The 14,768-nt window shown below is 40.3% G+C and overlaps 1 protein-coding gene across 1 annotated transcript; it reads left to right on the plus strand.

Moving 5' to 3' along the window:
* Positions 1–408: 408 nt before the first annotated feature.
* On the plus strand, positions 409–1,581 carry LOC107787306 (uncharacterized). The gene is made up of 2 exons (XM_016608853.2): positions 409–882; positions 943–1,581. Exons 1-2 carry the CDS (start codon positions 409–411, stop codon positions 1,579–1,581), a joined length of 1,113 nt encoding a protein of 370 aa, XP_016464339.2.
* Positions 1,582–14,768: the final 13,187 nt, after the last annotated feature.

Consider the following 14,768-nt stretch of genomic DNA (forward strand, 5'->3'; position numbering starts at 1 on the left):
TTTGCAGGGGTTCTTGAGTTAGATGTCGTCTCAGCATTATCAGCGCAGATTTCTACACTGACCAATCAAGTCAACTAGATGAACTTGAGTATCAACAAGCAGCAAGCCCAACCAGTGCAACAAGTTCAAATATTTTGTGAAGTATGTGGAGAGGGTCACATGAGCAATCTATGCCCAGCAAATCCAAAGTCTGTATATTTTGTGGGTAATGCAAATCAAGGCCAAACAAATCAGTATGGAGATACTTACAATCCCAACTAGAGGAACCACCCAAACTTCTCTTGGGGTGGAAACCAGGGCACTCAGAATCAATACAGGCCTCAAGCACCTCAACAACAATATAGACCACCTCAGGTTGAACAACAAGCGAGTCATACAAGTCACCTTGAAGATATGTTGAAAAAAGTGATGGCTGAACAGCAAGCCCTCGCCACAACAGTGAGAAATTTGGAGCATCAAATGGGACAACTTGCCAGTGCTCAAAACACTAGACCAGCTGGAGCTCTTCCAAGTGATACTGAGCCCAATCCTAAAGCTCAAGTCAATGCGGTTACCTTGAGAAATGGAAGAGCACTAGAAGAAGTTCCAAAGAAAAAGAAGAATATAGATCACCCTGAAGGAGAATTAGCTCCCAAGACAGTTGAGGGGAATGAGAAAGATGATAAAGGACCCAAGCCAGTAACTGAGACTAGGCCACCGCCTCCGTTTCCACGAAGACTGCAGAAGCAAAAAGATGATGCCAAGTACAAGACATTCCTAGATATTTTGAGCCAAATGAGCGTGAATCTGCCTTTGGTGGAAATTTTGCAGGAAGTGCCTATGTATGCAAGGTATCTCAGAGATATTGTGGCAAACAAACAAAGACATGCAGAGTTTGAAACAGTTGCACTTACTGAAGAGTGTAGTGCCAGAGTTCAGAGTAAACTTCCTCCTAAGTTGAAGGATCCTGGGAGTTTCACAATTCCTTTGTCTCTTGGAAAACAAGAGGTTGGTAGAGCCTTGTGTGATTTAGGGGCCAATATAAATTTGATGCCATCCTCTTTGTTCAAGCAACTCGGATTGGGGGCGCTTAGACCTACTACAATCACTTTACAGCTAGCAAATATGTCACTAGTCATGCCCGAAGGAATTATTGAGGAGGTGTTAGTTCGAGTGGGAAAGTTTATTCTTCCTGCTGATTTTATTGTTCTTGATTACGAGGCAGATGAGGAAGTGCCCATTATTTTGGGGCGACCATTCTTAGCTACTGGTGGAGCAATTATTGATGTGAGAGCAGGGAAGTTAAAAATGAGAGTTGACGATGTGGAGGTCACTTTTAATGTGTACAAGGCACTTAAGATTCCTAAGCACTATGAGGACTTGTGCATGATTACTGTGGTAGAATCGAAGGGGATAAAGCAGAGTCCTTATGTGAATTATAGTGATCCAGATGGGACAACTGAGTTAAAGGAGGTCGTGTTTCCAGCTGAGCGTGCAAAGATGATTGAGAAAAGAACCAGAGATGAAAGAGGAGACCTTCTGAGAGCGCGCAAAAAGGCTAGAATTCATGGGAGAAAGAAGAAGAGAAAGCGCCCAACTTGAGCAGAGTAGCAGAGTCGTGCCACGACTATAAATAAGGCGCTTGTTGGGAGGCAACCCAACCTGTGTATCTTTTATCTATTGATTATTTCTTTTTACCGTGTTTTGTGTTGTTGTGTTTTTTATTTTTGCAGAGTAGGGGAAGTCTAAGTACCCAAAGTTGAAGTTGAGGAGCATGTTTGATCTTAAGTGTGGGGTCATCCCAGCCCTTAATATTGAGGATCATGTCCGAGTTAGATCTGAGAGGGTCTCAGGGAGTATTTCTCACCCTTATTTTAATATTTCTCTATGATCATGCATCGAGGACTATGCATAATATAAGTGTGGGGTGGGAAAACTACTTTCTGGTGTATAATTGTCTTTCTTTTATAACTCGTAGTAGACATAGTCTAGGTTCAAAAAAAAGTTAAAAAAGCTCGGACTGTTCCTGACGATGGATCTTTTGGACAATTTTCTTGAGGGATTAAAGTCCGATTTAAAAACACCAAATTTTTTTTATGTGTCATTTTATTTTCTTAGAATATCTAGGTGGTATTCCTTGGTTTTTCTTTGGGCACCGGTTCTTTTCTAAGGATGTAGCTCGAACTGGGCACTTTTAATTTCTTTGTAGGAGTAGTTTAGGAAGGAACTGAGTCATTTTGAGATACTCACTGGCATAGTTGATGTTGGCACATTAGTCTATGACATACATTCTATTTTCCCGTGTATTTGGTTTGAATTGTAAAGCCCAAGTAAAGTAAATAGCCTGCTTTGTGACGCCTTTTCTCAGTTGTCTGACTTGTATGCCGCATAGTGCAATGTTGCTTAAATTTCTCATTTATTTGTGATTGCTTGACTTGAGAGTTGAACAGAACCGTCTTGATTGAGTCATGTGCAACGTGTGTGTGAGGATTCGTGATTTTCTGTGCTATCCTGTGTAGTCTAGCTTGCCCCGTGTGTTAATTGAAGCGAAATTGTGAGTTTTTCTAATCTAGGAGATGACGTAGGCATTTCTTGCTTGATCATAGATGTGCTTGTCACATAAAAGTAAAATTTTCTGTTGCTAGCCCCTTTGAGCCTATAGACCTTTCTTTTGGCACCCACATACAAGCCATATCCCTATTTTGTTCTTAATTTGATATTGATTGAACCTTTACCTCCTAAGGCACTTAGTCGCTAAAGGAAGCAAGGTGAGATATTGGGGAGTAGCTTTCGAGTGGAAACATGGAAGGGCTCGTTGGTGCACTAAAGTTGAAATCAAAAGTCACTAGCCGATGAACTTTAATGTATGGAGTGTGTGAAGAAAAAAAAAGAGAGAGAAAGGGAAAGAAAAATTGCAAGAAAAGAGAAAAAAGAAAATATGATAGTTCAAATAATGTAGAAAAATACACACCTCCAATTCTTATTGATTTGTGCTAGTGACAACATAGAGAAGTACTTAAGTGAAAAGAGGGCTATGTTGTATATGGCAAGTGATTTAGCTGAGAAGAATATGTGCTTGAAGTGTAAATCTAGTGTATTAAAGTGCTTAGGAGGGTGAGTTACTATTTCTAAATATATCCTACCCGTCCCTTAGCCTACATTACAACCTAAAAGTTCTAATTGATCCTAGATTTGGCTAGCTTAAATTAGTGGAAATATACACTACAGGCAAGCTTATGGAATGACCACGGGATGCATATGAATTCTTTGTGAGAGTGAGAGAATTTTATTCAATTGTGTGATGTCCTTAAATTATGTTCAAAAGCATATTTGAATGTGTGGACCAATTTATATTCACTTTCGGTTTGTTGGTGAGGGCACATGATCTCATGAATGATTGGTAATGTTGTAAACTTTCTTGTTGGGTAAGTGCATGAGTTGAGGGTGCTTAGTGGTTGCAAGTCGGCTTTTGAGGTTGGGTGGTGACAAATAGGTTATTGGAAATTATTGAATTGAAATATTATACTTGGGCTTGCTTAAACGGGAAGAATGTAAAATTTTGTGTGGTCATCCTTGTGTGCCGGTATTGATCATAGTCAAGGGTATAATGTGTAGTTAAAGGTTAAAGTGCTCCTCTATAATTGATACTTGAACGTAGTTGGGGGTTTATTAGATAGTCATATTGCTCGAGGACGAGCAAGAGCCTAAGTGTGGGGTGTTGATGTTTAGCTTAAAGTATATATATTTTTATGTATATCGCCTCATATCTTACTCTTGTTTTGTGAATTTGGGATGTTAAATGCTATGAATTATATTGATTTGAAGTGTTTTTACTTGTAGGAATGATTCGGGAGCAATTTGGGGCAAAATGTGAAAGATTTGAAGCTAAAACGAACAAAATCGGGAAAGGAAGCAGTTGGGCGCCACAGGCAGCGCCTGGCGCCACCTGTGGCGCTGAAAACAGTAGGCTCAAAAATTGGGGCGCTATGGAGGGCACCTGGCACCGGGCTGGGCGTCGGTGACGCGAATCATGTCCTATTTTGCCCGGGATAAGTTTATTTCGGCCCTAGACCTACCCAACTGATATAAAAGCAAGACTAAACCTATTTTTGAGGGGGGAGACGCACTTTGGAGCAAAAATACACGCAAGAAACATTGAGGAGCAAGAACATCTCAGTTTTCTTCATCTTGTTCTAGTATTTCCAACTGATTCAAAACTTGTGCAATTGTTTGATTACATTATGAATGGCTAAACACCCATTGTTCTGGGGTTGTGATTTAGCCATGAATATTGTTGTTTTATATTTGCTTGACCTTAATTATAATTCACCAATATATGGTTGTTTCTTCAATTCTGCGTTTAATTGCTTAATTGTCTGGCCAACCGTTAGGTTCTATTTACTATCTATGCTATGCTTGGGAAAGCCGTGTTTAGATTAGAGAAGAATTGAAGAGAGCATGATCTTAACCCTTAGGGAGAACAAATTTGTGGTTAGGATAGGAATTTACCTAGTCACCGTGCTTAATTAAATATCATGCTCTTAATGCGTTCTTAATAGATTGATTTCATAGGAATATAGGCGTTAATCTATTGAGAATAGGTGAGTAGTACTTCGGGAGAAGGCTATGAGAGCATTTATCGATTAATTAGCAACCATGAGTGAATTATATGAAAGGGAGAGTTAATTAGAACACAATACGATTGGTGAATCGATCACAACTCTGGAATATTTGTCTCTACTGAATACACAACAATCAACTCGTTACTTGATAACTTAGTTATTATTTAGAATTGTAGTATAATATAATCATATTATTGGACTTTGATTTTAGCTGGATTGAATAACAATTTTAGTGATTTAGTGAGTAGTTTACACAAATCTCTGTGGGTTCGACACTCAACTTATCATTATATTACTTGTCGACCACGTATACTTGCGTGTGCGTTTGGGAGCAACAATTCCCTTATGACCCGTGATATGTAGGCTGGCCAAAACCAGGACTCGGTTGCACCATTTCCTTTGTTATTTTTTCTTTTTAAATAAAGATTTAGCCAAAAATGAGTCACATGACTCACTTTATTTTTGTCCGAAAATTTTTCATGTTTCTGAGCAAAAGAGGGGCAGCTGTGAGCACCTAAATTTTTACTATATTTGAGTTTTTCATCACCTTTTAGTATGTAAATATATTTTAAGTTTAATCTACATATTTTAGCTCTTATTTCTCCTTTTATATATTTTACTTAAAGAAAATTAAAAACAATAAAAAAGTGTCACATTTTTAACATAAACTTTATCTTCATTTAAAAATAAAGAAAATATTTTCCAAAAGATATATTAGTTTGATAAGTAAATTTTGAGTGATTAGTATTTTATCTTGCTATTCAAGTTTTGGAGTAGTATTTTTTTTTTTTTTATCTATTACTCAATTAAAGAAAAATTAAAATCACAACAAAAAAGAAGTTGTAATTTGGACAAGTTTTCCTAGAGTCTTGCTTAATTCAAATGTTTAAGTCATGGTCCAAATTAGGCCAAACCTGAGCCCAAATAGCTTGACCCATTAGCCCTTTTAGAAATAAAGATGAAATCTGAGTTGTTAAAAATTCTTTCAATCTAAAGGCTGAGATTCATTTTCCCTCCCATATAAAATACACATTATACTCAAAGCCTAACCTAATTTTTTAAAAGAGCTCAGCCGCACAAAGCAAGGAAGAAGGATCCTCCTCTTCTTTAATTTCATTTCTCTTCTCTGCCATAAGCTGGATGAAAAAACCCATGTAAACTTTGCTACAAACTCAGTAAAAATGCAGCCATGAAAGGCCCAATATCCAGCTCCTCCCTCATGCCATTTTCACTATCAAAACAGCCCCAAAATCATCCAAATTAGTAGCCAAAAAACTCTGCTCAACTCCAGCCTTAACTTATCTCAAAATCCAGCCCCAAACTCAGCAACAATAAGCTGAAACTTACCCCAAACAAGCAACAGAACAGCAGCTCAACCGCTGCCAATTTAAGTTCAAAAATAGTCCGAAAATGGACATCAAACCCAGCTGATTTTCCATCAATTTTCAGCTACAAAAATAGTTCGTCTTCATCACTGTTAAAACACATTCGAGCCCGAGTTCGTCGACGAGTTTTGTTCGAACTCCGGTCACGGTTCAACTTCGGATGATTTGCAATCGAAGCTCACTATCGCACTTTTAAGTGAAACGGAGCATTTGCTGTACCTTTGCTTTGGTGTTTTGCCATTTTTCAAATCTGAAAGAACTTTGCTACATTGAAAGGTTCAATTTTGCTTATCTTATTTCTAATTGATGCGTGACTTTAGAGTTTTATGTGCCTGGATACAAATTTTCCTTGGTTTCATGATTATCAATTCCAGTTGCTGTTTATAATAATATTTATCATGAATTAACTTGCTAAAAAATAATTTTAAAATTTGACGCTCAAAACCATTGAAAAAAGCAAGAGGGCGTATGTATTTGAGCAGGATATACATGATATTTGTGAGCTGCTATTTCCTATTGACTTTGTATGGTATTGAAGTTTAGCCATGAATGTCTTTCCCTTTGTTTCGTTTCTTTTAGGTGGTTATTTGGCATTTTGGTTCCTCCTGTTTAGATTGTTATTATCCAAATGTTTGTTTTAATAAGTGCTTATACATGTTCAAAGATTTTTGTAATTTTAATTCCTCAAATCGGTGATTTGAGATACCATAACAAATATCCCAAGTTACAACTCTGAAATCTAATAAATAATCCCATTTCGAATAATATCACTTAAATTTGAAAAACGACGCTTCCCTCGGGAAGGAAAAAGGAGGTGTGACAGACGCCTTCTTCTTCCTACGACCTGTGCGCTCCTTGAATTGCTATTGAAATATGAAAGAACGACTTGATTCCCTATGCATTAGCTGAAGATGTTACTTTTAATAATGGTCTTATTTTACAGGAGTATTGCTTTTTAAATTTCCTGATAATTTCATTATAGCAACTGGATCTTAATGACAACTTGTCATAGAGCTGAAGTTCAGCAAATATAAACAAAAACTTCAGCTGCTAGAATGTTGAAGTTCAGCAAATAGAGAACAAAACTTCAGCTACTAGAATGCTTTAAGTTCAGCAATTACAAACAAATTTTTTAGCAAATAGTGAACAAAACTTCAGCTACTAGAATGCTTAAATTCAGCAATTACAAACAAAAACTTCAGCAAATAGAGAACAAAACTTAAGCTACTAGAATGCTTAAGTTCAGCAATTACAAACAAAAACTTGCTACTTCAGGCCCGTCTACTAGAATGCTGAAGTTTGCGTGATTGCCTTTGCTACTTCAGACCCGTTTGCCTGAAGTTACGCGAAAAGTGGGTACACTTGTATTTTTTTTGCAAAGCGGGTATAAGTTAAAACGTGGTCCAAAAAGCGGGTATAGATGCAAATGCTCCTTTTCAATCTGGTAATCTTGTTACTGGTTTGCTTAGAAAGCCCATAAAGCCTATAAATCATTTCGTCCCAGTTATATCATCTCGAAAGACAAGAATAAACCTAAAACAAAATTCATTCAACTCTTTCATGGTGAAAAGCAATAATTGAAATGAAAGAGAATTAGGGTGTGGATTCTATTGATGGGAGTATGAATACATGTGTTTGTTCGTGAGGCACCTTGTTTTTTTGGGTAATTCTATGAGACCTACACGACCTAGAAAGAGGAAAATTCACATTAATGAATTAAATCACTAGCACTTGCTTCAGACTCCCTTGTAATCAAATCGAGAGAAAATATTATGTCTTATTTCCATAGCATCACTAATAATTTTTTAATTTAAAAGTCGTACTTACATTGTAGTAGCGTCTTATTTCCATAACATCACTAATACTCCATCTTTTACTAAATAGATTATCGGAGATCCATAAACAAGCCTTAATGCTTTGATTCATCAGTGTGTGCAGGACGGTTCAAACTCGAACTGTAATCGATAATCCAATTGTAAAATTAGCTTACTGACTTATTAGTATCGGATTATTAGCTTAACGGTTGGTAAACAATTTAAAATTTAGTAGTTAACGATTTATTGATTCGAGAATGAATTACTCAATTTTCTTATCGGATAAATCGTTAACCCGTTAAAAATTATTAAATTTATATTTCTACCCCTATATATATAAAATATCTATTATTAACCCTAAAGGCTAAAGCCCCATTCATTTCTGACAAATATTGCGTTCTCCAACTAATATATATCTTCTTGGGTCCAAAGAATTAGTGCACTTCCACTCAAAATTTTAGCGTCTAGTGTCGGAAAGCATGATACACCTCCCAGTTACCTTGTGATTTGGAACTTCTAAAGCAACAAAGAGACTTTTTTCTAAGATTTTAATATGACAGATTTTTCGACAAGACTTTTTTTTTTTAAAAAAAATTTCTAGGATACTCAACCACAGTAGGGTGATGCCATTGTATTGGTCAAAATTTGGATTAGACTCAATAGCAGCAAATGGACGTGGTCGAGGATTAAACCGACCACGGCATAAGGGCGAGGAGTCGTCTTAAGAGAAATTAGCATCGAGTTCAAGCAACGGACGTATGAAAGTAACGGTATGACTAATTAGAAAGAAAGAAGGAATATTCTATTGAATATTCTTTCAGTTGTACTTTTTATAGTTTCTCAGGGATATCCTCGATAAATAGGAAGAGATAAAGAACAAAAAAGGGATCTTGACTTCTCTGATAAGAACACATTATAAAGAGTTGACAACAAAGAATATACAAAAAGTTTATCTTGTCCACTGATTACATTGTTCGATATTCATTCTTTGTTTACAAGATCCAAAGATTCCTTATCCATCTTTACTTTCTATTATTCCACGTTGATGTAAGAAAGAAGAATCATCCATGTCATCTAATATTTGAGATAAATTCCTCCTTATTACATTCATTGCCATTACCTACATTTATTGCATGTTTCTATCACTACATTCATTGACAATTATTGAACATATACTTGATATTTATTACTCTTGAATACGGTCCCATATCACTGACATATCTCAGTTTAAGATTTAGGATTTATTACGTTTAACTATAATTCACTCTCTATTTTTTCATTAATTAGTTTAACAAAAAGCTCAACACTTTTTGGTCAAATAATTTGGCGCCGTATGTAGAGAGTTACTAGTTAAAATTTTAGTTTCATCTAGATAAAAAAACAACATCCATCTTTTTCTCGTTTGCACGAACTAACAATGGTAGGAAAAGGAGATGAAAGACTGAAAGCAGTAGTGGACGTCACTGCCAACCTCTTGAACACCATCAACAAGGTTGACAGAAAATGTGAGGAAAATGTGACGCCGAGTGCTACACCCAGGCGAGGTGACTCACCTCCCCCTCATGGAAGTGTAACCGCTTCACGCGAAAGGGGAGCCTCCACGTCCACAGCTGAGGAAGTGCCACAAGTAGTAAAAAATATTACTGGAGGAATGGTTGACAAGTACCTTAAATAACATGCACGACAAATCCATTCAAAGGGCGAATAGAAATGCTGCACAAACAAATACCATAGAAACCGCCGACAAGCAACCTACTCCCCAAACAGGTAAAACTCACATTGTTGTTGATGCAGGTAACGACACACTTGTGGCCATTCTAAAGAAAATGGAAGAAATTGAGAACGAAAATAAAGCGCTTCGCGACCAGATGAAGGAACATCGAGAAAGGGTTGAAAAGATACCCGGCGCCCCGAAACTGTTACCGAAACGGGACATTGGCCGGTTCATCGAACAATCGTACAACGAGAAGGTGGCCCCACATGCCATACCCAAGACCTTCAAAATGCCACCATATTTGAAAATATACGATGGTACAACTGACCCCAATGATCATATTATTCATTACGTCACAACAGTAAAAGGCAACGACCTCTCAAAAGAGCAGGTACCATTAGTGTTACTGAAGAAGTTTGGCGAAACCCTAACAGGAGGAGCCTTAACATGATACTCACAATTACCGGCACGATCGATAACAACGTTCGAAGAAATGGCTGACAAGTTCATCACCACCCATTGAGCCAAAAAAGCGGAGGCCAGGGTGAATGATATATTCGCCGTCAGACAATCTCCTGGTGAAGGACTCAGGGACTTCCTCGCCAAATTCAACAGAGTAAGAATGAGCTTGCCAAATGTATCAGAAGGGATGGCGGTGGCAGCTTTCCAAGATGGGTTGAACAGGAATGGGTGAAGGGCGACCAGAAAGTTGTTGAGCAAACTTATGAAATACCTCCCCCACCACTTGGGAAGAAATTCACAATGCCTATTGCGTCGAGGTGAGAACAGATGAGGATGACCTCAACGGTCCAACCCAACGGCTAACGTCAGTCCAAACGGAGTTGAGGAAAGACCGCCGTAATGATGGCCGAAGAGAACATTCAGGCCCACACCCCAATAGGGACATGCACCAACAATATGTCAGAATGGCCATCCTGCCCGCTCCTCGCCATGCCGAAGGGCCATCTAGGCCACATACAGGGACTCAGCGGAATGAAAGAGGTATGCCTTCACTCTTATCTGCTCACAATTTTTGTTTTTCCCCTTCAGAAATAGAGTACGCACTAGAGATACTTGGCCCGAAGGTAAAATGGCCACGAAAGATGAAATCCGACCCAAGTACCAGAAAATCGAACGTCCTTTATGAGTTTAATCAGGAACGAGGCCACAAGACTGAGGACTGCATAGCCCTACGGCAAGAAGTGGTGAACATGCTTCACCAAGGACACCTAAGGGAGTTAATGAGCGACCAAGGGAGAGTCAAATTCGGTCGCGGACGAGAACAACACCAAGGCACTCCAAAGCCACCCTCTCCCGCCCGCACCATCCAAATGATCATCGGTCGGGGCGACGAAGCAGCAATCAACCATGTGAAGTTTACCACCACACATAAACTGAAGCAGTCGATCACCCACAAACGGTATGATGACCTCGAAGACAGTATCATCTTCGATAAGTCAGATACCCACGGTTTGACCTTTCCTCACTTCGATGCTCTTGTCATTAGTTTACGTATTTCAGATACTGATGCAAAAAGAATAATGGTAGGTGACAGAAGCAGCATATGTATTATTCACTCTCGAGTTCTCACACAAATGAGACTCGAGGACAAGATAGTACCACACTGCATAACACTAACAGGTTTTAACAATGCAGTTGAGCGAACCTCAGGAGAGATAACGCTGCTTCTGGCTAGGGACGTCACCCTAGAAACAACGTTCCATGTCATGAACCAGGACACAGCTTACAACGCCATTATATGGCGACCATTGATACATGCCATGAGATCCATCCCGTCTAGCCTGTATCAAATAATCAAGTTCCCTACTCCTTGGGAGATATTCAGCATCCGAGGCGAACAACGCACAGCCCAAGAATGCTACCGCATCGCCCAAGATTGTACATACACTCATTAGTTAAAGGGAACAAATTCGGAAGCATAGCATTTACCAAAGTCGGGGCCCGAATTCGACGAACAAAAAGACATCATCAAGGAACCCAGCGTCGTGGAAACCACAAGGTCAACGTTAGAAGATGTCGACCCCATCCAACTAGACAACAACAACAAAAAGCCTTACATAGGCCACAAACTCTCAGAACCAGGTAAATTCCATAAGTTTTTAATTGACAACGCCGATCTGTTTACTTTCTCCCATACAGATATGCTAGGTATCCCGAAAGATGTTGCCACTCACAAGTTGAACGTCGACCCACTTTACCCTCCAGTACGACAAGTAAGAAGAAAATTCAATGCCACAATCAATAAGGCCGTCAATGATGAGGTGGGTAAACTACTCGCTAACGGCTCCATCCGAGAGTCAAAATACCCCCAATGGGTCGCCAATGTAGTCATAGTGAAAAAGAAAAATGGAAAGTGGCGGATGTGCATGGATTTCACGGACCTAAACAAGGCGTGCCGGAAAGAGTCCTTTCCATTGCCTCACATCGATCAACTCATCGACGCAACGACATGGAACGAGTTGTTGAGCTTCTTGGACGCCTAATCAGGTTACAACCAAATCCTCATGGAGGAGGAGGACCAGGAAAAGACTACTTTCATCACCCATCAGGGGACGTACTATTACAGAGTCATGCCATTCGGGTTGAAGAACGCAGTGGCGACTTATCAAAGGCTGGTTACCAAGATGTTCAAGGACCAACTCGGTAAAAAAAATAGAAGTTTACATAGATGATATGATGGTCAAATCAAAAAGGAAGGAAGACCACGTCGACCACCTGAAGGAAGCCTTCAATATACTAAGGCGATACAGTATGAAGCTGAACCCCAAAAAGTGTTCCTTTGGCATAACCTCGGGAATGTTCCTCGGCTTTCTAGTGTCATAAAGAGGCATCTAGTTCAACCTCGACCAGATCAAAGCCATTGAGGGAATACCCGAAGTATTGACCAACAAGAAACAAGTACAAAAACTGACAAGCCGTATAGCTTCCCTGTCGAGATTCATCTCACGATCCTCTGACAGATGCAATAAATTCTTCAACGTGGTTAAAAAGGACAACGGACTACAGTGGAATTTAGAATGCATCAAGTTCTTAAGAGAACTAAAGGCATACTTGTCCTCGCCCCCGCTACTCGCCAAAGCAGAACCTAGCGAGCGCCTCCTGATATACTTGGCCGTATCAGAGGTGACAGTAAGTGTAGTACATGTCCGTGAAAATAAAGGTACGCAATCTCCAATCTATTACATTAGCAAAACCCTGCTTGACGCCGAAACAAGGTACCCCCACATCGGAAAATTGGCCTTGGCATTGGTCATAGCTTCACGAAAGCTTAGACCCTATTTTCAATGCCACCCATATTGGTGGTGATGACCTTCCCCCTAAGGAGCATCTTACATAAACCCGAACTGTCGGGGAGATTGGCCAAGTGAGCCAAAAAATTGAGCGAGCACGATATAACATATCAGCCGCGAACAGAGATAAAATCGTAGGTACTCACCAACTTCATCGCCTATTTCAGTGCCAAAATAATGCCCGAGGTCTAACAGGAAACTTCTCGTACCTTTCCCAGGTTACCCGACCTATGGATCCTATACACCGATGGCACTTCCAACGTGTCAGTATCTGGACTGGGACTCATACTCGAGGTCCCAACAGGCGAAGTCATCCGCAAACCATACGGTGCCCCGATATGACTAACAATGAGGCCGAGTACGAGGCCGTAATTGCAGGACTAAAGCTAGCTCTCAAATATGGATCACGACGAGTCGTCCTCAGATGCGACTCACAACTCGTTGTCAACCAAGTCATAAGGACTTTCCAAATCAAAGAGTAGAAGCTACAAAAGTACTAGGAATAAATTCATAAACTACTACCAGAATTCGACGAATGTCAACTTGACCAGATACCTCAAGCACAAAACATCGAGGCAGATGGCCTCGCCAAGTTAGCAGCAGCCACCCTCCAGATCGATAGCCCTTGCCTCCCCCTACCCTAGTTCAACCGTTAAGGATGCCACCTGCGCCTGAAGTTCAGCGTTCTAAGCCATCACCCCCTTACTCACCTTGAGCTCGTCCTCCTTGGCCTTTAGCACTGCCTCAAGCTCGCTGCACCTACTTATGGCCCTCATAAGCTCATTGTCCCTCTCCCTTAGCTCTTCATCTTTCTTCGTCAGCTTATCATCCTTCTGTTTGAGCTCATCACGAAGCGACTGAAACTCGCCATCCTGGCTAAAAAAGTCAGCCAGCGTTCGGTGCTTGGTATGGTACTCCTTGTACTTGGAGGTCATCTTCTTAAAAATGGTCATCCTCCGCTCCTTTTGCCGATCGTGCTCAATCCTCATGAAAAGAGTCTGACATGCAAAAAAAGAGAGAAGAAGTCAGTGTAAGCATATTACACATATGAAACAAACTTAACCTAACATAGAAAAGCACTCACTCGCAGGGCCATGCTAGATATACCCAACGACGAATTTGCATCTTTCATCTCCTGTATCATCGTATTCTCAGAAGCCACGCACATGGTAGCAAAGGCTAACACCGCCCGTTTTTAGTTAGCCAAGAGGTCGTAGTCCACGGGAATGACTATATGCCGATTAGGACCCTTCATACTTATCTCCACACTAGTAGTCCTCTCCATGAAGGTTCATACCTCCTCAGGGTTGATGTCCGAGCCAGAGTCGTCGTCCCTCGCAGGGATAGCTCTACTTCCCCTGGCCGCTGATGATGAGCCACCTTCTGCGACCCATGTAAGCTCTCCGCTACCACCAACCCTCTAAACCCCAGAGGGTCTACTCTCCATAATAACACCCGCCGTAGAAACGGCCTTGACGTCTGGTGTAAGCACATGTTCCGCTTCCAAAGCAATGAATCTTTCCAGCTCAACGTCAGCGACAATGGCCTTCTCGATCTCCACCCTTCATCTTTTCCTCAACGATGTCTCCTCCCCAATAGAAGGCTCGTCTACAAGGTGAAAGATAGGCTGAAAAGAGATCTCATCCTGCACGACAACCGTTTGAGGGGCGGAGTCCCTCATTGGCGGAAATTGAGTCCGACCTCCCCGAGCAGACTTAGCTAAAGTAAATTGCATTCCAGCCAACACAATAGCTTGTCAAAATGCAGGTACTAGAGCCTTCGCCTTTTTGGAAACTCGCCAACCTGGTACCAAAAGAAGGTCGCATCAAAAAGCGTTATTGAACAAGAAAAAGTTGAGAAGTAGAAATAACACTTACTGGATGGAGTCTTGAGTCCAAAGCGCTTGTGAAAGGACACCCAGTCGCGAATTCCCACGGTCTGGG

This window comes from Nicotiana tabacum, chromosome 20, assembly GCF_000715075.1.
Source record: "Nicotiana tabacum cultivar K326 chromosome 20, ASM71507v2, whole genome shotgun sequence".
NCBI lineage: Eukaryota > Viridiplantae > Streptophyta > Magnoliopsida > Solanales > Solanaceae > Nicotiana > Nicotiana tabacum.